Source organism: Pogoniulus pusillus, chromosome 9 (genome assembly GCF_015220805.1).
Source record: "Pogoniulus pusillus isolate bPogPus1 chromosome 9, bPogPus1.pri, whole genome shotgun sequence".
In the NCBI taxonomy this organism is placed as follows: domain Eukaryota; kingdom Metazoa; phylum Chordata; class Aves; order Piciformes; family Lybiidae; genus Pogoniulus; species Pogoniulus pusillus.
In genome coordinates, this window is record NC_087272.1 from 10,784,969 (window position 1) to 10,812,168 (window position 27,200).

The 27,200-nt window shown below is 45.9% G+C and overlaps 1 protein-coding gene across 4 annotated transcripts in view; it reads left to right on the forward strand.

The window, feature by feature from the left end:
• Positions 1–27,200, forward strand: part of CSGALNACT1 (chondroitin sulfate N-acetylgalactosaminyltransferase 1) — a 52,290-nt gene that overhangs the window by 18,582 nt on the left and 6,508 nt on the right. For 2 of the 4 annotated variants that reach the window (XM_064148516.1, XM_064148514.1), the window contains 4 exons: positions 9,015–9,273; positions 12,308–13,218; positions 23,332–23,548; positions 25,713–25,814. In XM_064148516.1, the coding sequence (XP_064004586.1) occupies positions 12,531–13,218; positions 23,332–23,548; positions 25,713–25,814 (1,007 nt within the window). In that variant the 5' untranslated portion in view covers positions 9,015–9,273; positions 12,308–12,530. Of the gene's footprint in view, positions 1–920; positions 1,090–1,356; positions 1,443–9,014; positions 9,274–12,307; positions 13,219–23,331; positions 23,549–25,712; positions 25,815–27,200 lie in introns of those variants that run through there. The other 2 variants (XM_064148515.1, XM_064148517.1) reach the window with 2 other exon arrangements.

The window sequence follows — 27,200 nt, forward strand, 5'->3', positions numbered from 1 at the left end:
TCAAGCAGGGAGGCAGGGCGAGAGGGAACGAAACAGGCAGTTGCTCTGTTTCTATAGGGGGCTAGCCAGGGAGCGGGAGTGGGCTAAACACTACACCTGGAATAATGGTCAGGCCCAGCCCCAGGGAGGAGTCAAGAGGACCTGGGGTCAGGGTCAAGACCACTCCCCCAGGCGGCTTAACCCTTTACACAAGTCCTCCTACCATTGCAGTTAGTTGTCTTTACTCTTACCCTCCCTTGCTGGTTATTAAGGAGGGACTATCTAGAGGGACATATCTAGAGGGACCTCCATGTGTAGCTCAGCATCTAAGGAAGTTGTTACAAAATCACAGAAACATTCAGGCTGAAAAAGACCCTAGGGATCATGAAGTCCAACTAATATCCCTGCTCTGCAAAGTTCACCCCTAAGCCATATGCCCAAGCACCATATCCAAACGGCCTCTACACGCATCCAGAGTTGGTGACTCAGTCATCTCCCTGGGCAGCCTATTCCAGTGCCTGACCACTCTTGCTGTGAATTTGTTTTTCCTAGTAGCAAGTCCAAAACTACCCTGTCACAGCTTGAGGCCATTCCCTCTTGTTATATCACCAGTTAACTGTGAGCACCAACCAGCACCAACCTCTCCACAATGTCCTTTCAGGTGGTTGCAGAGACCTATAAGGTTTCCCCTCAGCCTTCTCTTCTTGAAACAGCCCCAGCTCTTTCAGTTGTTCCTCATAAGTTTTAGTCTCCAGGCCCTCAACCAATTTTGTTGCTCTCCTCTGCTTGACTATGCAGCTGCTTCTCTTGTCTCTCTTTATACTGTAAATCTTAATTTTCTCCTGTGCTGATGGACATAGAAGGGCACATACTATAACTGCACCCTGAAGTTTTGGTCTGTAACTCTACTGCTTTAAACCACAATTTCCCACTTAAAACAGAGTGTGCTTGGAGGAAGTGAATTTCGTGGGGCATCTCCTGTGGAAGTCAAGAAAGAGTGGGCAGAGTCTCCACCCAGTCAAAGGCACACACATCTAAACAGTGAGCCTGAGGGCATGCACTTCTTGAAAGAAGGAAATGAAAAAATGGTGTCCTGAAATCCTGACCAAGGTATTTGCCTCACGTTTGCTCCTCAGATTCCTTCTCTCTGCTCCTGTATGACAGATTCATGTGAAATTCCAGCTATGCCAACAGCTGAGGGAATTCCTTGTGTAGCTGGAATATGTGCAGACTATTTAGTTTTAGGCTTCTCATTTTGAAGGCTAAGACAACATTCCAGAGGAGTCCTAATTTCCAGGTATTTATCATTTCCTTGCTGTTTTTCCTCTGGGCTGAAGCAATGGTTTCTATCATATTTGAAGTGATGACTGTCAGCACTAATATGTTGTTTCAGTAGACCACCCAGGATGGTTCTGCTGGAGCCTCTGAAGTGGCCAGTGCATCTTTTTGGGAGAATGAAGAAGGTGAATAAGCCACTATCTGGTATTTAATGCCTTGCAGTAGGTCTACTGGGGGGCCAAATGGATCTGATTTCCACTGTGCCAAGTGTCAAACAGTGAGCAACGTCACTGTTCTGGAGAGGTTCACTGTGCAGAGATACAAAATGTGGCAGGAATCTGTGCTGCTTTCATCTGGGGGAGAGCCCACTGCCTGGGAGCCTGAGTGTTCTGAAGGGTGTGCAGCAAGAAATCCCACATGAAGCACTTGGCTCTGACATCAGTGAGAACACTGGCAGTATTTGCTACTCGAAGTTGGGCCAAAAGGGCTTATTTATTTAACCATCTGTTTGCAATAGATTCTCACCATCTTTTCCTCTTATCCACTTTTATATCCATATGTCACAGCTTGCTGTCAGAATAGCTTCTCAAGGGCTTGCTATTTTTAAACCTGTACCAATGCAAACATGCATGACTCTTCAGCTAGCAAGCAGCTTCTTAACTCACCGTGGTGCCTGCTTCTTGCCTTTCTTGTGTTTTCAGTCAGCTAATACCTTCTGAGGTAGAATACATGAGATAAAGCAGCAGCAGGCTTATAAAACCAAAAGGGGGTTCAATAACGTCTGCTTTTTGTTGTATTCTTTGCCTTTATTTGCTGAGTTCATCTTGACTGTGTTTGACTTACTGCAGACATACTGTACTGTTGTACTGCACAGATTTCATGGTGCCCAGTACCTCATACGAGTGGCTGAAGTCAGCAATAAAATGAACAAACATAAACATGCTGGATGAGCCCAAGAGGAGGAAAGTCGAGGTGACAAAATTATTAGGAGGTTTCCCACTTCCTGGCACATTCCCTCAGTTGTGTCGTGGTCTTCTGCACTGTAAATATCTAACATAAGTTTTTTTGGCATAATGTGAATCATAGAACCATAGAATCATTTTGGTGAAAAAGAATTTTAAGACCACTGAGGCCAACCATTCTCTTACTTCACCAAGGCTGGTGCTAAAACATAGCCCTCAGTACCACATTCCTGCCTCTTTGAAACACCTTCAGGGATAGGGATTCAACCACCTCCCTGGGGAGCCTGTGCCAGTTTTTGAGAACCCTTTCAGTCAAGAAATTTCTTCTGATATCAAACCTAGACCTCCCCTGGTGCAACTTGAGGCCATTTCCTCTCATTTTATCTCTTGTTACTAGGGAGAAGAGACCAACACCCACCCAGCTCCAACCTCCCTTCAGGGACTTACAGAGAGCAGTGAGGTCTCCCCTCAGGCTCCTCTTCTCCAGGCTGAACAATCCCAGCTCCCTCACCAATTTGCTTGTCACCAGACCTGTTCTCCAGGTCCTTCACCAGCTTCTTTGCCCTTCTCTGGACCTGCTCCAGCACCTCAGTGTCCTTCTTGTAGTGAGAGGCCCAAAACTGAACCCAGTACTCAAGCTGTGGCCTCATCACTGCTGGCTACAGTGAGACAATCCCTTCCCTGCTCCTGCTGGTCAGACTATTCCTGATCCAGGCCAGGATGTTGCTTGCCTTCTTTGCCACCTTGGCACACTGCTGGCTCATTTCAGCCAGCTGCTGATCAACACTCCCAGGTCCTTTTCTGCTGGGCAGCTTTCCAACCACTCTGTCCCAAGCCTGTAGCATTGCATGGGGTTGTTGTGACCCACATGCAGGACCCACCAATTTGCCTTGTAGAATCTCAAGCAATTGGCCTTGGACCATTCATCCAGCCTGTCCAGGTCCTTCTGGAGAGCCCTCCTACCCTCCAGCAGTGCAAGCTGTTATTGTGTGTGTTATTTCATAACTCTGCAGGAAACATGCTTTGCTTCTGACTGGACTCTGAATTTGTTGTTTTAAGAGAAAGGCCCTTTGGAACCTTCCAGGAAATGCTGACCTGACTGCAGGGTGTACTTCTGCTGTGCAACAAAAGGGGGGAAAAAATATGGCTTTTACTGGCAAGGGAAACTGGCTTTACTTGTGTCATCAATCAGCTGTGACAGAAAACCAGGATGTCTCTTGTGTGAACTCTTAATATTTAACACTTTCCTAGCTGGATGGCCAGTGACAACTATACAATAACTGCTATTAGCATCTTCAATAGTAAACTACAGTTTGAACTCCAGACACCAACAGAGTTCAATAAAGAAACTGAAATTTCTTGATGATCAATGAGAAATTATGGCTGCAAACTAGGGTATCAGGCTGCTTGTTTAGACTGAAATATTTCATAAAGACATTGAAAGCATAGATGCCCTTTTCAGTGTGATCTGAGAATCAGAGATGAAATCCTGAAACCCAAGTAACTCTAAGTACATGTCTGTGATGGTTTGTGTGTTACCCACCCCCCCACACACTTAAGAAAATCACCCAGACTAGACTCAGCCGAACTGGAAATTAGAATGAAGCTTTATATTTACAGCTTAGCACAGGATCCAAGCAGGTATTTACAATATATACAGCTACAGACAGAAATATGCAAGTTAAAGGTAATACAGAAACACAACAGCCCTCCCAGAAACCTGAGTCCCCAGGAGGGGCTCCCAACCACCCTTTCACCTTCTCTCTACTCTTCTACCTTATCCCACACTTAGCCTTATGTTCAAGGTGAGTTTGGAGAGTTGGCTAGGGGGGGTTAGAAAACAGATTAGTTAGGCAGCAAGTTAGGGAGAGAAGTGCATACAGCCAGCACCCAAGAGCAACTCCCTTATCTATATTTGTGGTCTTGTTTTCATACATCTCAGCAAGCCTATGAGTGAAGTAGACATCACCACTGTTTCCTTTTCACAGTCTATAATCTAATTCTTCTCACCAGAATATCCCAGCTGGGCTCAAACTAGCACAACATCTCATTAACACTTGAAAAGGTGGCTTGTGTTACTTAACTAGACATAGAATCTAGATATAGATCATAGAATCATACATAGATATAGGAGATAGGATATAGAAATGTCCTGAGTTTTTCTTATAGCCATTTGACCCAAAGCAATGGTTTCTGTGGGCCTGTGTGCATTCTGGCAAGCTCCTGCACCTGGGCTGGGGCAATCCCAAGCACAAATGCAGGCTTGGTAAAGAATGGAGTGAACAGTGCTAAACAAAAGGACATGGCAATTCAAGAAGGATGTTGAGGTGCTGGAACATGTCCAGAGAAGGGCAACAAAGCTGGTGAGGGGCCTGGAGCACAAATCCTATGAGGAGAGGCTGAGGGAGCTGGGGGTGTTTAGCCTGCAGAAGAGGAGGCTCAGGGGTGATCTTATTACTGTCTACAACTACCTGAAGGGGCATTGTAGCCAGGTGGGGGGTGGCCTCTTCTCCCAGGCAACCAGCAATAGAACAAGGGAACACAGTCTCAAGTTGTGCCAGGGAAGGTATAGGCTGGATATTAGGAAGAAGTTCTTCACAGAGAGAGTGATTGGCATTGGAATGGGCTGCCCAGGGAGGTGGTGGAGTCACCGTCCCTGGGGGTCTTCAAGAAAAGCCTGGATGAGGCACTTAGTGCCATGGTCTAGTTGATTGGTTAGGGCTGGGTGCTAGGTTGGAGTGGATGATCTTGGAGGTCTCTTCCAACCTGGTTGATTCTATGATTCTATGATTCTATGTCCAGAGAAGGGCGACAAAGCTGGTGAGATGCCTGGAACACAGCCCTGTGAGGAAAAGCTGAGGGAGCTGGGGGTGTGCAGCCTGGAGAAGAGGAGGCTCAAGGGGGACCTTATTGATGTCTGCAACTACCAGAAGGGAGGTTGTAGCCAGGTGGAGGTTGGTCTCTTCTCCCAGGCAACCAGCAACAGAACAAGGGGACACAGACTCTACTTGTGCCAGGGGAGGTCTAGGCTGGATGTTAGGAGGAAGTTGTTGGCAGAGAGAGTGATTGGCATTGGAATGGGCTGCCCAGGGAGGTGGTGGAGGCACCGTCCCTGGGGGTCTTCAAGAAAAGCCTGTATGAGGCACTTAGTGCCATGGTGTATTTGATTGGTTAGGGCTGGGTGCTAGGTTGGAGTGGATGATCTTGGAGGTCTCTTCCAACCTGGTTGATTCTATGATTCTATGATTGAATGTAAGCCCATCCACTTTTCAGTTCCCTCATCAGAAGACTATGGTATTTCTAGGGACGTTAACACTTCTGAGGCTTTCTTGTTTTGTTTCAGGCTGCTTCTAATAGCGTTTGTAGCCTATTTGCAAGATGATCTGACTGTTAATTATAGAGATCAGGGTAATTGTCTTTCTCAGGCTTTTCTCTGAAAGAACTCCTGGTAATGCAAGTAAGATTTTATGTTGAAGATTACTCTGAGATCAAAGATTAGGAAATGACGATTTGTTTACTTAGCTTTCAAGTGCTTGTATCAGTTGCAAAAGAGATGTTAGAATTTTAAGTGGTGTGTTTGGGATGTGTCAGCCTGCTTCCAAGAGGGAGCAATGGGTGTGGTTTTTAACAGGGGACCATACAGAAAGGCTATGCGGGTGCACTCGGTCCATTTATCAACCAGGTTCTTTTTAATTCAGCCATTGACAGATGAACTGAGCTGAGAAGTAGCTGAGAAATCAAGATTTGGCATTAAGGAGAAATCATTTCTTTTTGCATTCCCTCCATGTGCACCTTAAACACTTGTATGAGGCTAGACTGTAATCTCTGTGACACGTCTCCTTCTAGCTTGAGTTTCTGTTGTGGGGGGGCATTTCTTTGTCCCTGATATTTATAGCAGACCAATTTGTCTGCAGGACTTCGTGCAGTCTTTCGTCATTTAAAAGTTCAAGGCAAATGCCAAGTGGCTGCAGAATGTGTTGGTCTTGTTTCTTTTTTCTTTTGGTATTCAAAGTCTCTGGGTAAAACATCTTTTTTCCTCCTCCACATAGCTTATTTTGGAGATTAATATGATACCAGTGAAATCTCCCTCTGATGTGTGCTGCTGCTCAGTGAAGATGTTTCAACACCTACAGGGAAAATAATTGCAACTTCTGCCATTCACTGCCTAAAAAAGAAAAAAAAGGCAAGAAAGAAAGAAAAAAAGCCATTCCAAAAGTTTTGTGAGCTACAATGGTTAGCTGTCAGTCTGCGATAGGAAACGGTGGCAGAAAGTATTTGGAAACATGGAATTATTGGCTTTGCCCATGCCTTATGTTCATAGAATCATAGAACCATAGAATCAACCAGGTTGGAAGAGACCTCCAAGATCAGCCAGGCCAACCTAGCACCCAGCCCTAGCCAGTCAACTAGACCATGGCACTAAGTGCCTCATTCAGGCTTTGCTTGAACACCTCCAGGGACAGTGACTCCACCACCTCCCTGGGCAGCCCATTCCAATGCCAATCACTCTCTCTGTGAAGAACTTCCTCCTAACATCCAGCCTAGACCTCCCCTGGCACCAGTAGAGTCTGTGTCCCCTTGTTCTGTTGCTGGTTGCCTGGGAGAAGAGACCAACCCCCACCTGACTACAGCCTCCCTTCAGGTAGTTGTAGACACCAGTGAGGTCCCCCTTGAGCCTTCTCTTCTCCAGGCTAAACACCGCCAGCTCCCTCAGCCTCTCCTCATAGGGTTTGTGTTCCAGGCCCCTCACCAGCTTTGCTGCCCTTCTCTGAACACCTTCCAACACCTCAACATCTCTCTTGATTGGAGGAGCCCAGAACTGGACACAGCACTCAAGGTGTGGCCTGACCAGTGCTGAGTACAGGGGAAGAGTAACCTCCCTTGTCCTGCTGGCCACACTGTTCCTGATACAGGCCAGGATGCCATTGGCTCTCTTGGCCACCTGGGCACACTGCTGGCTCATCTTCAGCTACTATACACCAGTACCCCCAAGGTACCTCTCCTCCTAGCTGCTCTCAGCCACTCTGTCCCCAGCCTGTAGTGCTGCTTGGGGTTGTTGTGGCCAAAGTGCAGAACCCTGCACTTGGCCTTGTTCAATGTCATCCCTTTGGCCTCTGCCCACCCATCCAGCCTGTCTAGGTCCCTCTGCAGGGCTCTCCTACCATCCAACAGATGTTCTGAGCCTGCTGCCTCTGCAAACATGTTCTTTTGCCATCCATTTCCATCCTCAACATGAAGAGTGAGAATTGTGTAAAGCTCAGGGTGGAGATACACATCGAGATAGGCTGGCTGCAGTCCCTTCCTTCTGCACAAATCCCCTTTGTTTTTTTGGGAGTCCAAAATTCAGGCTTGAAATAGGTTGCCTTTTCTGTGCAGAGAGAAATTTCCTGTACCTCTGCAGTCCACTGAACCCCCAAATGCTAATGGGGAAGCAGTGGTGAGTGCAGACCAATCAAATTTTCAAAGCAAACAGCTTTCTTGAGTTCTGCAGCTCCCTGTGAGGAGGTGCAGCACCATCCTGCAGAGCCATTTACATGCCACTTGCAGCGATGACAGAGCCTCTTTCCCAGTTTAGCTCATTTTCGGGCACAGGCTCCTTGAAAACAAGTGAAAAGCACCTCTGTGATCTGGCCTGACCTCTGGCTATGCTAACAGGTCGAGCTGGGGATGAAGATTTTTTTGCAAACAGGCTTTTTTAGAATCCCTGTCATTTTCCTCAGCTATCAGACTGGCCACTGCACATCCATGAAAGCTGCTCTTTGCAAACAGACTAACACAGCTGACTACTGCGAAGTACAGAGGTGGTTTTGTCAGTTCTTGGGGAAAAAAAAGACATTTCAGTTTGTCTCCCCTTCATCTCAAGCTCTCTCAGTTGGTATGAAACTGTGTAGGTCTGATGAAATCAACAGAATGGTTGTTAGGAGGAGTTACCATCCCCAGCTTGCTGGTACTGTCTGTGCAGCTGAGATGCCTTAGCTGTGACCACCTTCAGTGTTGACTTAAAGTAATCTGCTTTTTTTGGCACTGACATGGACTGGCACTGCTCTCATAAGCATGCCCATGAGATAGTAGTACAGTAAAGCTTATATTGAAATGTCAGTCAGTGTAAGGCAGTGCCTCCAAAGCCACTGATACAAGTTAATAAAATCTGGAAAGAAAGAAAAAAAGAAGGACAAGGATTGAGTGCCTGTTGTCAGGGTGCCTCCAGTCCTGCTGGTAAAATCCCCATCAAGAAGATGGAAATTCCCCTGCCTTTAACTTCTTGTTACGAGAATTGCAGTTCAAAGGACAAAGTGTCTTGCTTAATTTACTGTTCTGAAGTGTTTTTATAGATGTATTTTTTTGATAAGTGAGATTACAAACCAGAAAAGTAGATAGGAAAGGAAGAGTACCCTGAAGAGAGACCCAGTATGTGTTAGTGAAAGTAGCTCTATATACACATGTGTATTTTCAGGTCAACCCTTGAAGAGCTCTTTACCCAAACCTTGAATCTGCTGCAGCTTCCAGACATGAAATTGTGTATTTATCTAAGGCATTGAGATGTAATTTCAGTTTACACCATGTTAGCACAACTAATCCTTTCAGTGATGTTCAGCTTCTGCCAATTCAGTCAATGGACTAATTGTGTGAAGTGAAGCATACAAGCACAGCAGTGTTTTATGTGCTACATCTTACCACTTCCTGACCCTGTCTCGCTGCACACTACCTTCTTGCAGTCTTCTAGCCAGATCTGTTGTAGAGTTAGAAATGCCCAGATTAATTTCCCCTGCTTTGACAAGCTCTTTTACATTGCAGGAGACCAGCTTTTATAGTGCATCCATAGGAAGCGTTTCCACTACAAGCCTTTCACCACACAAGGAGACAGACTGAAGATGTAGGCAGCTGGCAAATGTGAAAGCAATGAAGAGGTGTGCTGAGGTTGGCAGTGCTTTTTATAGTACACACATTTTCTGGGAAAGGCATAAGAAGAGAGATAAGCAGGAGATGACTGTGGCAAGCTGAGAAGTAGCTGTGGCAGACCAAGATGTTCCACAGAGAAGATCACACCAAAAAGGTAAGGACATCGACTTCACCCTCTCCTTTCCCCTGCTGTTGATTATTTTCAATTCTTCCTCTGAAAACACTGCCATATTCTGGAGAATCCTATAAATCCTGCAGTAGCCATTCTGCATTAGTAGTAAGTTTTGCACCTTACTCTAGCTCCATCAAAAATGTGTGGGGGGTTCTTTTTTAGAATCTCTTCAGTCTAACAAAATATTGATAACACTTTGAAGATCAGAAATATCTCTGCATAACTGCTCTAAAGGAACAGTCAGTCAAGGCACAGAGAATAAGTCATGTAGCAGCTGATGAAAAGTCCTGCAGAAGACTGAGTCAAGGCTAGAAATAACTGAAAATAACTCTGAAACTCTTATTTTTAGGTGCTTTTTCTTGGTTTTTTTTTTTACTTAAGGATCTGATGGCAAGGACTGGGAAACTTTGTCATCAAAAGCAGTGTTGGAATGTCATTAATGCATCCAAGGGGACAGCAACAAGGGGTTAGTTTGCTTGTGCTTGAGCCTAACAATGTAGCCTCACAGTGCAATCTAGGATGTTACTCAGCTGTGGCCTAAATCTTTGGGGCAAAACTGAGAGATTTGGAAAATCACACCAGTAGTGTCCTCAGCACAGTTGCTTTAGTGTACTTTACAGCTAGATCAATATTCACATTCAGTCACCTAACTTTTCTTTCCTGTTGTTAACTAGACTTGAGGAAGTCTTACTAAAAATAATAATGTTCACATTTTTAACTCATTTTGAGAAAAAGAAGAAAAAGTAACTTTCACTAAACTTCCTCTGTGGCCTTCACTCCTTGAGCAGAGAGAATACCTGGAAAACACAGTGGCACTGTATGTTGCTGCCAGAGTATTTATTACAGTAGAAGAAACAAAAGAGGGCCTTAAAATGATAAGATAGGGTGCAGTAGAGCACTATAAGAAACAAAAGATGGCTTTAAAATTATAAGATATGTGCTAGTTTGAAGCTAGCTAGAATGTTTTGGTGCATTATAGCACTGAAGAGACAAGAGTGGCTTAAAATGATAAGACAGCATGCAGTATAGCACTGAAGAGACCAGAGGGCCTTAAAATGATAACATAACATGCAGTATAGCACTGTAAGAAACCAGAGGGCCTTAATCTGATAAGATAATGTGTAGTATCACAGTATCACAGTATCATCAGGGTTGGAAGAGACCTCACAGATCATCAAGTCCAACCCTTTACCACAGAGCTCAAGGCTAGACCATGGCACCAAGTGCCACGTCCAATCTTGCCTTGAACAGCTCCAGGGACGGCGACTCCACCACCTCCCCGGGCAGCCCATTCCAGTGTCCAATGACTCTCTCAGTGAAGAACTTTCTCCTCACCTCCAGCCTAAATCTCCCCTGGCGCAGCCTGAGGCTGTGTCCTCTCGTTCTGGTGCTGGCCACCTGAGAGAAGAGAGTAACCTCCCCCTGGCCACAACCACCCCTCAGGTAGTTGTAGACAGCAATAAGGTCACCCCTGAGCCTCCTCTTCTCCAGGCTAACCAATCCCAGCTCCCTCAGCCTCTCCTCATAGGGCTTGTGCTCAAGGCCTCTCACCAGCCTCGTCGCCCTTCTCTGGACACGCTCAAGCATTTCGATGTCCCTTCTAAACTGGGGGGCCCAGAACTGAACACAGTACTCAAGGTGTGGTCTAACCAGTGCAGAGTACAGGGGCAGAATGACCTCCCTGCTCCTGCTGACCACACCATTCCTGATGCAGGCCAGGATGCCACTTGCTCTTTTGGCCACCTGGGCACACTGCTGGCTCATGTTCAGGCGGGTATCAATCAGCACCCCCAGATCCCTCTCTGTTTGGCTGCTCTCCAGCCACTCCGACCCCAGCCTGTATCTCTGCATGGGGTTGTTGTGGCCAAAGTGCAGCACCCTGCACTTGGAGCTATTGAACCCCATCCCATTGGACTCTGCCCATCTGTGCAGGCGGTCAAGGTCCCGCTGCAGAGCCCTTCTGCCTTCCAACTCAGTCACATCTGCCCCCAGCTTAGTGTCATCTGCAAACTTGCTGATGACTGACTCCATGCCCTCATCCAGATCATCTATGAAGATGTTAAAGAGGATGGGGCCCAGCACAGATCCCTGAGGGACACCACTAGTGACAGCCGCCAGCTGGATGTGGCACCATTCACCACCACTCTCTGGGTCCGGCCCTCCAGCCAATTCCTAACCCAGCACAGAGTGTTGCCATCCAAGCCATGGGCTGACAGCTTAGCCAGCAGTTTGCTGTGGGGGACAGTGTCAAAGGCCTTGCTGAAGTCCAGATAGACCACATCCACAGGCCTCCCCACATCCACCAAGCGGGTCACCTGATCATAGAAGGAGATCAGGTTAGAAAGGCAGGATCTGCCCTTCCTAAACCCATGCTGGCTGGAATGTGATGTGATGACATCCCCATAGAGGGAAATAAAACTTCCTCTGATTTTGAGTAAGAACTTGCTCCAAAAGCTCCTGAAAATATCCTGTCTCTAGTTCTTTGGAGTTTGTGGCATCATCTGGTGGGATATGTCAGTATTAGTTGCAAAAATTGGCCTTGATACTAATTTCTGGGTCATCAAGTGGTCTTCTTCAAGCCAGGCATCATATGTTCAAATGGGACATTTTCCACCTGGTGTTTTGGAAAACATGCCTGGAAGCTGAAATGTGTATGGTGGCTGTGGGACCGACTGCCTTTAAAATAGGAGTGCTCCAAGAGTTGAGAGTGCTTGGACAGCCGTCATTGGCCACATGATTTCTCACCAGAAAAGTAACAGATGATGACTTCCTAGTATTGCTAAAGCATGGCAGACTTTGAGGCCTGGGGTAATTTTTCACTGGAATGGGCCAATCCTATATACATAATTGCATGCAGGATTTCCTGTGTAAGGGTCTTGGCACCTTTTTGGGTCTTAGCACTTCACAGCTCTGAGATCTGCCACAGCAGCTGAGAAATGAAGCAAATTCTTAGAACTGGACTGAATGACTCAATTCTAACCTGACTGAATGACTGTCCTTGTCATTTGTCTTTCAGGTCCTAGGGCTGCATCAACCACCAGCTGATCATGCTGCAGGAGTGTAGGTGTTGCCATGAGGATCAGAGGGTGCCCTGTCTGCTTTGCAGCTTGCCTTTTGGTCCTGCTGGGTAAACACTAGAGAGGCAGAGCAGGTGGTGTAAGAGAGCTGAGAAGCCAGTTCCTGCACATACATGCATCTGTGCAAGAGTACTACACGTCCAAAGGCCTCTGTGGCACTGCATGGTCATCAGAACTGTCACTTGTGGGGGATTAGACTTTGCTTTTGGAGAGATGATGTTCCGACGAGGATTTATTCTGTTTCTCCCCCGGCTAGCAGGCCTGCTAGTGGTGGCCTGCTGCTCAGTGTCTATTGTTTACATGTTGGCTTGCACACCCAAGGGTGACAACCAGCAGCTTGCTTTGCCCAGGGTGCACAGTCCGACTGCCAAGGAGGGATATGAAGCAATTCTGCAGGAGCGAGAAGAGCAACATCGCAACTACATCATCAGCTTGAAGAAACAAATTGCCCAGCTGAAGGCTGAGCTCCAAGGCAGGAGTAAGCAGCTTAAGAATGTGCAAGGCCAGCACCCAGACCCCTCAGATGTTCACAGTACTGACCACAGTAAGCCGGAGAAGGCCCAGGCTAACCTGCTGGCTTTCCTCCGCTCCCAGATAGACAAAGCAGAGGTGCACAGTGGCGTTAAGCTGTCCACAGAGTACGCAGCTGTGCCCTTTGAAAGCTTCACCCTGCAGAAGGTGTACCAGCTGGAGACAGGGCTGACACGCCACCCAGAGGAGAAGCCTGTGAGGAAGGACAAGCGAGATGAGTTGGTAGAGGTGATCGAGTTAGCTACTGGGAGTTTGAACAGTCCAGCGGGGGATGGCAATGCAAAACACCGTCTGTACACAGCTGCTGACTTTGTTGAAGGTTTGTATGCATACAGCAGGTTAGAAGGTCCACATGGTGCTGATGGCATTGCTGAGGGGGATGGATATTAGCTCAGAGCGTAGATGTAGGACAAGGGAGTTCTTCTTCCCCTGTATTCAGCAGCACTGGTCAGGCCACACCTTGAGTACTGTGCCCAGTTCTGGGCCCCTCGATTCATGAGAGATGTTGAGACACTGGAAAGTGTCCAGAGAAGGGCAACAAAGCTGTTGAGAGGCCTGGAACACAGCCCTGTGAGGAGAGGCTGAGGGAGCTGGGAGTGTGCAGCCTGGAGAAGAGGAGGCTCAGAGGTGATCTGATTGCTGCCTACAACTACCTGAAGAGAGGCTGTAGCCAGGTGGGGGTTGGTCTCTTCTCCCAGACAACCAGCAATAGAACAAGGGCACACAGACTCAAGTTGTGCCAGGGGAGGTCTAGGCTGGATGTTAGGAGGAAGTTCTTGCCAGAGAGAGTGATTTGCATTGGAATGTGCTGCCCAGGGAGGTGGCAGAGTTACTGTCCCTGGAGGTGTTCAAGAAAAGCCTGGATGAGGCACTCAGTGCCATGGTCTAGTTGACTGGATAGGGCTGGATGCTAGGTTGGACTGGGTGATCTTGGAGGTCTCTTCCAACCTGGTTGATTCTATGATTCTATGATTCCATGTCTAGGATGCTGTCAGTGCTATGACCCAGAGTTAGAATCATTTTTGTTAGAAAAGATCTTTAAGAGCATTGAGTCCAACCTTCACTTAACTAACAAGCCTGGTGTGAAACTGTCCTTCAGCGCCACATCTCTGCCTCTTTGAAATACCTTCAGGGATGAGGGTTCAGGCATCTCCCTGGGGAGCCTGTGCCAGTCTTTTAGTCACAAAGTTTCTTCTGATATCCAAACTAAACCTTCCCTGGCACACCTTTAGGCTATTTCCTCTCTTCATATCACTTGTTTTACTAGGGAGAAGAGGCCAACATTCTCCTTGCTCCAACCTCTTTTCAGGACTTGTAGGGAGAGGTGTAAGAAGGTTTCCCCTCAGCCTGCTTTTCTCCAGACTAAAGAACCCCATTTCCCTCAGCTGCTCCTCACCAGACCTGTTCTCTAGACCCTCCACCAGCCTTGTTGCTCTTCTCTGGACATGCTCCAGCATCTCAATGTCTTTCTTGTAGTGAAGGCCCCAAAACTGAACCATCTCAAGCACAACTGCAGAATGGCAACTATCCTGGGAATGGGGCTCTGTGGCATCAGAGCCTACCAATCTCTTATGGTGATCACCAGCACGTTTTTGCAGCTCTCTAGTCACAGGCTTGCCTCAGAACTGACAGAGAAAGGATGATTAGGCTGCAATACCGGATCAGACTTACAACTGCACTTAAAATTCAGACTCCACCGGTACCCTTACTTCCACTTGCACAGATCTGCCAGAGTCATTGTGACAAGTTAGCTTTTGAGGACAGCAGCTGAGGAGCTCAGTAACTCAGCTGGTATGACCTATCACTTCAAATGACTGGGAAAACTTAACCTTTACAGACTATCTCCTGTACCAAGAGTGGTGCACCTCAACCCTTGGATTCTAAAATGAGTCTTTTTGCTCTCATGTAATACTGAGGAATGGAATTCTCAAGTGCCACTTTTAACAGCAGAGGCTCCAAGCCTGAAAGTGTTCAAAGCCAAGTTGGACATGGCCTTGAGTGGCTTGGTCAAGTAGGAGATGTTGCTCATTATGGCAGTGGGGTTGGAACTAGATGATCTTTAAGGTCCCTCCCAACCCATTCTATGATTCTTTGAGTTGTTTGAAAAAGTAGGGATCCATGCATCAGGGCTGGAAAGAAGGAGCTGCCTTAGCAGAAGGCTTCTCTATGGAGTTCCTCTGAAAGTCTCTATTATCTCTTGAAAATCTATTTTCTCCTATCTTCCATTCTCTAAGAATGGCAAAAATCGCCAACCAAAGCACACAAAAATGCTATTGCTCTGCATAATTTGAGTAGGAGAAGGGTGGACTGAGTTTTCTATTCCAATTCTGCATTTCAAGTATGATTTGGACTCAGAATTTGTTTAGGAGACAGTGCTCTTCAAGTGCCACTGCCTACATAACAAGTTAGTAACAGACTGCATGCAGCTTCTGGCAGCTTTGTACCCATCCAGCAACACAGCAACCATGAGCAGCATTACCTAGCCAGCAAAAACAGCTGTTTCCATTTTCTGCAGCTGCCCAGGGTAGCTGGAGCTTTCTTGGAGGTGTGGCCCAGGTCTGCACTGAGAATAACACCACTTAACCCAGTAAGCTTTTTATCTTCCAGATGATTCAACAACAACAGCACACAAAAGCTGTATGCATCCCTCATGTTAAAAGTGGGGGTGCTGCCCTCATCTTCAGCTTTGAGCTGGTGGAGGGATGTGTTGAAATGAAAATTAGGTAATCAGGGTCAGAGACAGGATGCCGGACTGCTGCTCTTGACACGAGCCTTGTGTCTTTGTTTCTGCCATGTTCAGTGCAGCCTTTGATACAAGCTTTACTAAAGTGTGCTGCTGATTAAATTATAGAATCATTTTGATGGGAAAAAAACTCCAGGGTCATCATGTCCAATCATTCTCTAACTCTACCAAGTCTGGCGTTGAACCATGCCCATCAGCACCACATCTCTGCCTCTTTTAAACAGCTACAGGGACAGGAATTCAACCACCTGCCTGAGGAGCCTGTGCCAGGGTTTGAGAACCCCTTCAATCAAGAAGTTTCATCTAAAATCCAATCTAAACCTCCCCTGGTGCAACCTGAGGCTGTTTCCTCTCCCTTGTTTAATATCCTATGGACTGGTGCAAGTTATTCTTGTTTACTTGGCTCTTTTTGTGTGGAGTTTTCTATTCTTGCAGGGCACATCTGGTACCGGCTGTCACTTTTTCACTACTGGTTTGTTGCTAACATATGCCAATAGGCAGTGGTGGTGTAGTGAAAGAAGTCTGACTCGGGTCTTTCCCTCTTCCAATCCATGCCTTTATTCTTGTCTTTGCAGAGGGAAAATGTTTCTTCAAACACTTCTTACATTTGGGAAGAAATGTTTTGCCTCTGTGGCTGGGTTCTCTTAAAATAAGCGCTGCATCCTCTGCAGTTTCTAGACAGAACCACTTGTGCGTGGGAACGAGGCTGCAACCCCAGTACCTTACATCTGAGCTCAGCTCCTTCTCAGCATGTTTGCTGTTACATGAAATTTGGATGGTATTCTCATATGGTTCTCCTTCCAGGAGTAATAGCTGACACATGGTGGAATTTTCCACTTTGTCTAATTCAAAACCAGGAGAACCACACCTTCACCCTGAGGCCCTAAATGTTATCCATCTGGCAGCTACTCTGCGCTGCTTCTTTTTCCACAGAGGCACTTGGGCTGTCCAGCTGCTGGAATCCTTCCTTCCTCTCCCCACTCCCTATATTGCTCCCATTTCTATACCAAGTTCACTGCTTTTTTCTACAAGGAGTTAGTGAAGGAAAAAAAAACAACAAGGGAAGCATCAGAAATGACTGGGTATTATAAGCAGGCAAAGCTGTGCTCTGTTTCCAGTTGAAATCCAGTTGCTCAGTGGGCAGAATAATAGGCCTGGTCATTAATGGCAGCAGAGATGAATACCTTTAAAAGTCATTAATTTTCTCAAAGGTGGAGATAAGAATCTGAAGTCTCTGGCAAACTCAAGTAGTGTATTCATGAGTATCATTAGAGTATGACTCTGGTAATACTCACTCCCAGTAGGAACAGTTTCAGAAATTCCCTGGTTTGCTGCAGAAGTGCTCTGCCATGGCACTGCCAGATAGGCTGTACCACAAGCTCTGCAGCTTGGCATGGCTGTCTAGTGACTGGAATATTAAATAAGGCCTCAGAGACAAATGAAAAGGATCTAAAAGTTCTCTTCCAACCTCAAGAGTTTTGTGATTCTATGAGTAGCTTTGCTTTGTCAAATTGATGGGTACTGGTGATGAGCTACCTGATGCAGTTTTACCCTGGAAGCTCACTGAGAGAAAGGATGATGCCCTTCCTCAAAAGGATAAGGTGTTGCATTTTACTGTCTGTGAAGTGGGAACACCATGATAATATTGAGCTACAATGGGGACGATATATATTGGGAAATGCTAAAAGCAGTTCCTACAGCATCTAATGGAAGGCAAGTTGTGATGGTTTGGGTGTTCCCTGTCCCCCCACACTTTAGAAGTCACCCAGACTAGACTCAGCCAGCTCTGGAAATATGAATGAAGATTGTTATTTACAGCTAGCACAATATACAAGCAGATATTTACAGTATGTACAGTTATAGACAGAAACATACAAGGTAAAAGGTAACACAGAAACACAACAGCCCTCCCAGAAACCTGAGTCCCCAGGAGGGGCTCTCAACCATCCCTTCACCTTCCCCTTACCCCTCTCAACCTTACCCCAGTACCAAGGAAGAATGGAGGTTCAGCCAGGGGGTTAGGAAGCAAAGTGGATTAGTCCAAAATGGAGGGTGAGGTTAGAGAGTAAGATGCAGCTCAGCCAGCAGCCCAAGTGAGAGTGGTTATCTATGGTTTTATTTCTTGTTCTTACACATCTCAGCAAGCCTATGAGTGAAGTAGACATCACCATTGTTTTCCTTTCACAGCCTGTAATCTAGTTCTTCTCACCAAAACATTCTAGCCTGCTTCAAACTAACACACAAGAAATGAGCATGGGATCCAGGAAGTGTTTCTATTGCCAGGGAAAGGCCTGAAGCCTGTGGAACTGAGGCTAAAACTGTCATCCACTCAACAGCATTTTCTCCAAGTTCTGTGGCTGTTTGCTGGTTATCAGTTCCATGTAGATCAGAGAACTGTCAGGGTTGGAAGGGACCTCAGAGATAATCCAGCTCCAACCCCGCTGCCACGAGCAGGAACACCTCACACTAAACTGGGTTGTTCTGAAATTTGCCTGCCTGCCCAGCTGAACAGAGATCAGGTATTTTCCACTTCTTTAGAAAGCCCTGGGAGTTGCTGCTCTGAAGACTTGATACTTCCTACTCTCCACCAACCCTTCAGCCCAGATTTTTTTTTGCTTCTCACTTGTCCTTTCCCCTCATTTTAGGGCCAGTCTCTCTGCTGACCCAAAGCTCACTATTTTACACTGGGTTTCCAGAGGCCTTGACTTTTCCCCCTGCTTCTAGAGGGAGAAAGAGAATGGGCACGTAATGCTACATTTCTGAAACACAGCTACTCTAAAGGAAGTGACAGATGGTCATAGAATCATAGAATCAGTCAGGGACCACAAGGATCATCTAATTCCAACCCCCTTGCCATGGGCAGGGACACTCCACCCTAGAGCAGGCTGCCCACATCCAGCCTGGCCTTAAACACCTCTAGGGATGGGGCCTCAACCACCTCCCTGGGCAACCCATTCCAGGCTCTCACCACTCTCATGATGAAGAACTTCCTCCTCATGTCCAGCCTGGACCTACCCACCTCCAGCTTTGCTCCATCAATTAGCCTCCATTGATCCAGAGTGAACATTTAGCCTTTCCAAAGCTTCTGTTTCAGAAGGAAGCTTTTCAGGAAAAGTTTTGGGGGGTTTAAATTTTTTTAAGGGTTCCTTTTTCTGCCTCCTTGTAGCTCAGGTTGCAGAGCTGAGGCTGCTTTGACACAACTTTTGGATTCATGTAAAAAGTCCTGATGACATGAATATATTAGTGCCTTTGGGAATGGAAGAGGTGGGTGAGTCCCCAGAGTGACTCCACATCATGCAGGCTCACTTCCATTGGCAAATCACATAGTTCTCTGCTTCTAAAAAGAATCACACATTCAAGGGATTATTTTGGCTGGATATGTGCTAGTTTGAAGCTAGCTAGAATGTTTTGGAGAGAAGGATTAGATCACAGGCTGTGAAAGAGAAACAATGGTGACGTCTACTTCACTCATAGACTTGCTGAGATGTATAAGAACAAGAACATAGGCAAGGAGGAAGTTCCTCACAGAGAGAGTGATTTCCCATTGGAATGGGGTGGAGGCACCATCCCTGGAGGTGTTCAAGAAAAGCCTGCATGAGGCACTTAGTGCCATGGTCTAGTTGACTGGCTAGGGCTGGGTGCTAGGTTGGACTGGATCTTGGAGGTCTCTTCCAACCTGGTTGATTCTATGATTCTATGATACTTTGTCCAGGCTTTAAGCTGCATTTTTATCTCTAACCTCATCCTCCAGCTCTCTGATTAATCCACTTGCTTCCTAACCCCCCTGGCTGACCTCCATTCTTCCTTGGGGCACAAGGCAATGTCTGGGGTAAGGTAGAGGGGTGGGATAAGGTGGAAGGGCAGTTGGGAGCCCCTCCTGGGGACTCAGGTTTCTGGGAGGGCTGTTGTGTTTCTGTATTACCTTTTACCTTGTCTATTTCTGTCTATAACTGTATATACTGTAAATCTCTGCTTGTATATTGAGCTAAGCTGTAAATACAAGCTTCATTCAATTTCCAGAGCCAGCTGAGTCTAGTCTGGGTGATTTCCAAAGTGTGGGGGGGTGGGGAACACCCAGACCATCACACTGGAAAAGACCCTTAAGGCCATTGAATGCAAACATTATCTAACTCTAGCAAGTCTGATGATAACCCATGCCCCTCAGTACCACATCTCTGAGGCTTTTAAACACCTCCAGGGATGGGGATTTGACATATCCCTGGGGAGCTGTTTCAGATTATCTCAGTTGCAGGCTCAAGTTCAGTAACAGATGAGGTTCATGGTCTCCACCTTGGGCAGCCTGTATAGAAAAGGGAGTCAAGGGCATAGCTTTAAAAGATAAGCAGTGAAAGAATGATGGAGCTGCAATCTCATTAGATTCATCTGTTCTGCTGCAGGAGGATTGGGGCATTTGTTGAATCAGCTTATATTAGAAATAAGACATGAAGGAAATAACAGATCGGTAAATCTGCATAAAATATTAACCAGATCAATGTGCACTTAAATAAACCACACAGCCATAATGAAGATAAGACAGTCCACAGAACTCTGGCCAGATAAAATCACACCTCATTAATCTTTCAGATGACTTGGCCATAGCTATGTAAAAGCTGCAATACAACTACCTGAAGGGAGGATGTTGCCAGGTGGAGGTTGGTCTCTTCTCCCAGGCAACCAGCAACAGAACAAGGGGACACAGTCTCAAGTTGTGCTGGGGGAAGTATAGGCTGGATGTTAGGAGGAAGTTGTTGGCAGAGAGAATGATTTGCCATTGGAATGGGCTGCCCAGGGAGGTGGCAGAGTCACTGTCCCTGGAGGTGTTTGAGAAAAGACTGGATGAGGCACTTACTTGACTGGATAGGGCTGGGGGATGGGATGGACTGGATGACCTTGGAGGTCTCTTCCAACCTGGTTGATTCTATGATTCTATGAAGAGCTTAAAAGTCACTGCTGTTCAAAGAAACCTTCAACCCAGACTTTCACAAGAAACACAAAACAGAGATGATGGTCTTTGGGTCAGGTGCACAGCAATGTGCACATCAAAAAATGGCTAAGATTTAAAACCCCCAATATTATTTTGGCCAAGCTGTTCTTCATAGCCAGATGTGGAGAAGAGACCCCAAAGAAACAAGTCAAGCAGAGCAGTTTTCTTCCAGACCCATTCTGCTTTTCTCTGAAGTTCTGCAGGAGATGGAAGGCAATGCAATTACACTCATCTGCTGCTAAAGGTGTTAGGATATTTACAGTGGCTTAACAAGTAGTTAGAATTCTCATTTAATTATGTCTTCCCAAACCTACTGGGCCTAGCGAGGACAAAGCTTTGTTTCAGTATGCACTACAGGGACACATTCAATAGGTAAAGTCTGCAAGCTTTTTGCCAACTTTAGCTCATTTAAGGTAGCAGAATAGTATTCTAGTGGGACATGACAGTACTTCTACAGTTCATGACAGCCCTCAGCATAGGTTCAGGCCAGATCTTAATGGCTCTCACTACATGAAAGAGAGAATGTCCAGAGAAGAGCAATGAAGTTGGTGAAAGGTCTGGAGAACAGGCCTGGTGAGGAACAGCTGAGGGAACTGAGATTGTTTAGTCTGGAGAAAAGGAGGCTGAGGGAAGACCTTCTGGCCCTGAAAGGAGGCTGGAGTGAGGAGAATGTTGGTCTCTTCTCTTTAATAATAATTCATAGGAGGAGCGGAAATGGCCTCAAGTGTCAGCAGGAGAGGTTTAGGTTGGATATTAGAAGAAACTTCTGGACTGAAAGGGCTCTCAAAGATTGGAACAGCCTCCCTCATAGGGGTGGTTGAATCCTCATCCCTGGAGGTGTTTAAAAGACACCTTGGTGCTGAGGGCCATGGCTTAGCACCAGCCTTGGTAGAATTAGACAATAGTTGGACTTAATGGTCTTAAATGTCTTTTCCAACCAAAATGATGTGATGATTTTGTAGGACCAACTGCATCCATCGAGTATGTTTGAAGTTCTTTCTACACAGGATGTGGTGGTTTGGTTTGGGTGTTCCCCACACCCCCACACTTTAGAAAGCCACCCAGACTAGACTCAGCTGGCTCTGGAGATAGAATAAATCTTTATATTTACAGCTTAGCACAACATACAAGCAGAGATTTACAATATATATACAGTTATATACAGAAATATGCAATTTAAAAGGTAATACAGAAACACAGCAGCCCTCCCAGAAACCTGAGTCCCCAGGAGGGGCTCCCAACTGCCCTTCCACCTTCTCCTTCCCTTCTACCTTACCCCAGATGTTGCCTTGTGTCCAAGGAAGAATGGAGGTCAGCCAGGGGGGTTAGGAAGCAAGTGGATTAATCAGGTTAGGTTAGAGAGAGAGAAATGCAGCTCAAATCTCACACAGAGAGCGACTCCCAACTACCTTATCTATGTTTGGATTCTTGCTCATATACCTCTCAGCAAGCCTGTGAGTGAAGTAGACATTGCCACTGTTTCCCTTTCACAGCCTGGAATCTAGTTCTTCTCACCAAAACATTCTAGCTAGCTTCAAACTAGCACACAGGGAATGTATGGATTAAATATCCTTGGAGACTGTCTGATGCAGTCTCTAGGACTGTGTCCAGAGTCAGGCCTCTGACAAAGCCTATAAAGTGATCCCTGCAGACCATTTTGCTTGCCCAGGAGTGGGTATCATCACCACAAAAGGAAACTGGAGTCTCTCAAGATTGGAATAACATCATACTTTTGTCCTGTTTGACAGTGGGTGAAGGTGATGACTGTGGGGGCCTGGGTGCATAATTTTCTTAGGGGACTTTGCTGAAAACCTCCCAGACAGGAGGCAATGTATGTGCTCATCAGGAAATTGCTTTCCTGGTAGATGGTCTAATCACTCATCCAGCAAAGAGGCAGGCTGCTTCTTTCAGTCTCTCTGCACCACCATTACCATGCATGCCTGCAGTGTGCAGTTGAAGCAGTTTGAAAAACTAAGGACAGTTTGTCTGCAGGGTTATACTGAGTGTGAGCAATTGGTGACCTTCAGGGGTCTGTCACTCTGCCAAGCCTAGCAGTGTGCCTGTGAGAATAACAAACAGCTCCCGCAACCCGGGGCGGTGTTCCTGCCTGACAGGCTCCTCCAAGGGATGGTGGCGTGTGTGCTGATTTAAAATGCAATGTCTCACACCTCTGCTGCTCTTCCAGCTTAGATGTGAGGTATGGAGACTGCATCCTATGAGAACCTCCCCTCTGGGGACAGACTGCAAGAGCTGGGGTTGTTCAGCCTGGAGAAAAGAAGGCCTGGGGGGAGACCTTACAGTGGCCTTCCAGTATCTGAAAGAACCTACAAGAAAGCTGGGAAGGGACTGTTTACAAGTGATAGGATCAGAGGAAATCAGCCGAAGGTTGAGGAGGGTAGGTGTAGACTGGATGTTAGGAAGAAATTATTTACAGTGAGGGTGGTGATACACTGGCACAAGTTGCCCAGGGGTGTTGTGGATGCTCCCTCCCTGGAGCTGTTGAAGGCCAGGGTAGATGAGGCCTTGAGCAACCTCTTCTAGAGGGAGGTGTCCCTGCCCACAGCAACGGGGTTGGAACTGGATGATCCTGAAGGTCCCTTCCAATCCAAACCAATCCAAACCAAACCATTGTATGATTATGTGATCTCTTTCTCCCCACTAGAAGCCCAGGTTTAACCCAAAATCTGCTCTCTGTTTTGACGCAGGGATCTACCGCACCGAGAAGGACAAAGGCACGTTGTATGAGCTGACTTTCAAAGGAGACACGAAACATCACTTCAAGAAGGTTGTTTTATTCCGGCCATTTGGCCCTGTAATGAAAGTGAAACATGAAAATATCAATGTAGCTGATACCCTTATTAATGTCATTGTGCCCTTGGCCAAGAGAGCCAGCAAATTTCGGCAGTTCATGCAGAACTTCAGGTGGGTTTCCATTCCAGGGAATGGTTTTTTTTTAGGGCTTGGAAGATACAATTTCAGGAGTTACCAAGGCCTCACTCAGTAAGAATCCTGCTGCTTTTATGTAACATTTCACTGTGCCACTAGGAAGTCATTTTTAGAGATTGCAGACACTGAAAGGCTGCTTAACTCATTGTGATTAGCAGTAAAAGCAATTACAGTCCCAGTCTTCAGGGTTTCTGATTTGCATGTATCTGGCTTATGTGCCTCAGTCTGTTCTGTTGGGGCACACACAGCTGTGGCAACATGATAATTTTGTCCCATTAGTTGCAAAGGAATATCTTTAAGAAAAAAGGGAATTAGTGTTCCCAGACACCTAACAGAAAAGATGAAAGCAGCAAGAGGAAAGAGGGAAATGTATTGAAATTTTCAGGCTAGCTGTTGCTGAACTTTTTTTCTCTTTTAGTTTCAGCAGAGTAATGTTTGGAGAGAGACTTTAATTGAGATGTAGCTTTAAATAGCTGCCTAGAAAACACTGTGTTAGCAGCAGATCCTAACTCTTACAATGGGATTTGTTTTGCCTAATTACAGCCATCTAAAAATAGATTCTTTATCTAAATTAGTCATCTGATAGATGCTTGATTTAGGATGGGAGAAATCATCCTCTGATCAGGCTGATCTCTTTGCTGACTGTAGATGAATTCTTGCTGACTATGTGCATGCAAAACATGATGCCTAACTTTAGTTCAGATTTGTCCTACCCTTAAACTACTGGTTCCATCTATGGTTGATACTTAGAGTATTGTAACTAGTTCTTAGTAAAATGCCAAAGGATGGGAGAAATCATCCTCTGATCATGCTGATATCTCTGGTGACTGTAGGTGAATTCTTGCTGACCATGTGCATGCAAAACATGATGCCTAACTTTAGTTCAGATTGCTCCTACCCTTAAGCTACTGGTTCCATCTATGGTTGATACTTAGAGTATTGTAACTAGTTCTTAGTAAAATGCCAAAGGATGGGAGAAATAATCCTCTGATCATGCTGATATCTCTGCTGACTGTAGGTGAACTCTTGCTGACCATGTGCACGCAAAACATGATGCCTAACTTTAGTTCAGATTGGTCTTGCCCTTAAGCTACTGGTTCCATCTTTGGTTGATACTTAGAGTATTGTAACTAGTTCTTAGTAAAATGCCAGAGGATGGGAGAAATCATCCTGTGATCAGTGGGAGAAATCATCCTCTGATCATGCTGATATCTCTGCTGACTGTAGATGAATTCTTGCTGACTATGTGCATGCAAAACATGATGCCTAACTTTAGTTCAGATTTGTCCTACCCTTAAACTACTGGTTCCATCTATGGTTGATACTTAGATTGTAGTAAATAGTTCTTAGTAAAATGCCAAAGGATGGGAGAAATCATCCTCTGATCATGCTGATATCTCTGCTGACTGTAGGTGAACTCTTGCTGACTATGTGCATGCAAAACATGATGCCTAACTTTAGTTCAGATTGGTCCTACCCTTAAGCTACTGGTTCCATCTTTGGTTGATACTTAGAGTATTGTAACTAGTTCTTAGTAAAATGCCAAAGGATGGGAGAAATCATCCTGTGATCAGTGGGAGAAATCATCCTCTGATCATGCTGATCTCTCTGCTGACTGTAGGTGAACTCTTGCTGACTATGTGCATGCGAAATATGATGTCCAGCATTAGTTTCAATTGGTCCTGCCCTTAGGCCACTGGTCCCATCTTTGGTTGATACTCAGATTGTAGTGAATACCTCTTAGACCAAAGATCTGAACCCTGGAACATCTTTTATCAAAAAATAGAAATTAAAAATATGATTGAAAAAAACAAAACCAAGGTTAAGAAGTGGTTCTGTGCAGCTCCTTTAAAATCCCTCTTCTCCTATATTCTCCTAAGTGCTGGAATTATTGCCTGCCTTGCCATTCTTCCTGGGGCTGGCTAGCCTATTTTAAGTGTCCTCCTATTATAACAAACACTGTTTCTAGAGGTAGTCTTTTTTCCCAGCTGAAAGAGCCCCTTTGTCAGGATAAACATCTCTGTCAGTGCAGTCAGGAATGCCTTCCAAGGTTCACTCTCCTATGCCTTCCCTCCTGAGTGTAGATTATTGAAGCAAGCTAACTTGTGGGACAAGTCACAAGTCTGTCTCTGTTCTCTAGGGAAATGGGCATTCAGCAGGATGGGAGAATTCACCTCACTGTAGTTTACTTCGGAAAAGAACAAATGAGTGAAGTTAAATCAATACTTGAAAATACCTCTAAGTAAGTACCTGAGTATCTGATGGGTGCTGTTCCTACACACTGATTGTGCCATGAACTGCAGGCTGGACAGCTGTCCAAACTCATAGTGGTGCCAAGAAAAGTTCTACACTGCATTGGAGAAAATGGCTTTCTTTTCTTGGTATCAGAGAAAAACAGTGATAGCCCAATGGTTCCACACCTGTGGTTGGGTGATGCTGGTTGTTAGAACCACAAAGCAGACCTTACTGACTTGACCTCAGTGCAGCTTTTGTTTGTTTGTTTGTTTGTTTTTAATTATTTTTTTTTCACATTGGTAACTTTTTTAGTGCTTTTGCAACAGGCTTTAACTGTTAGGACAAAGTAGCTTTAACTGTTACGACTTTCCAAGGGCAAGTGCAGGCAGTTTCATCACAGCACACAGGAACTGGATGCATTTGGCCAGTTCTGGTCTGTTGTGTTTGTTGCATAATTGTGTTTGTCAAGATCATGTGGCAGTGTAGCCTTTTGTTACTATCTCCAGGTGGGAATAGGACCTTTGCATAGATAGAGTACTATGAACCCAGGCCATTTATATTTGCCTACTAAAGACAGTTTTGTCCACCTAAGTGCTGTCAGGATATTTCTGAGGTCTGCCCAAGGAAGGTCTACGCCAGGAATGCCATTATAGGATTATGCAGGTCAAGCTCTGCATCATAGAATCATAAAATCATAGAATTATTTTGGCTGGAAGAGAGCTCTGAGATCAAGTCCAACACTCAGCCTAACACCACCATGCCCATTGAACCATATCCTGAAGAACCATGTGAATGCAGGCATAGTGGAAACCTCTGCAAGGTTCAAAAAGGGCATCTCTTCTCTCCAACTGCTCTCAGAACTGTGATTTCTAGGCTGTTTCATGAACCAACAGTGTGCTCAGGTGGCCAAGAAGGCAAATAGCATCCTGGCATAGATCAGGAGTAGCATGAATCGCAGAAGTGATTGTCCTCCTGTACTGAGGAGTGGTGAGGCCACAAGTTCAGTCCTGGGCCCTCACAATGAGAAAGGCATTGAGGTACTGGAGGGAATTCAGAGAAGGGCAAAAAAGCTGGTGGAGGGTCTGGAGAACAGGTTGTTCAGCCTGGAGAAGAGGTAAAGGAGAGACCTCATTGTTCTCTACAACTCCCTAAAAGGAGGTTGGAGCCAGGTGGGGCTTGTTCTCTTTTCCCAAGTTACAAGTGATAGGATGAGAGGAAATGGCCTCAAGTTGCACCAGGGGAGGTCAAGGTTTGATATGAAAATAAATTTCTTGACTGAAAGGGTTCTCAAAGACTGGCACAGGCTCCCCAGGGAGGTGGTTGAATCCCCATCCCTGGAGGTGCTTCAAAGAGGCAGAGATGTGGTACTGAGGGCCCTGGTTTAGCACCAGAT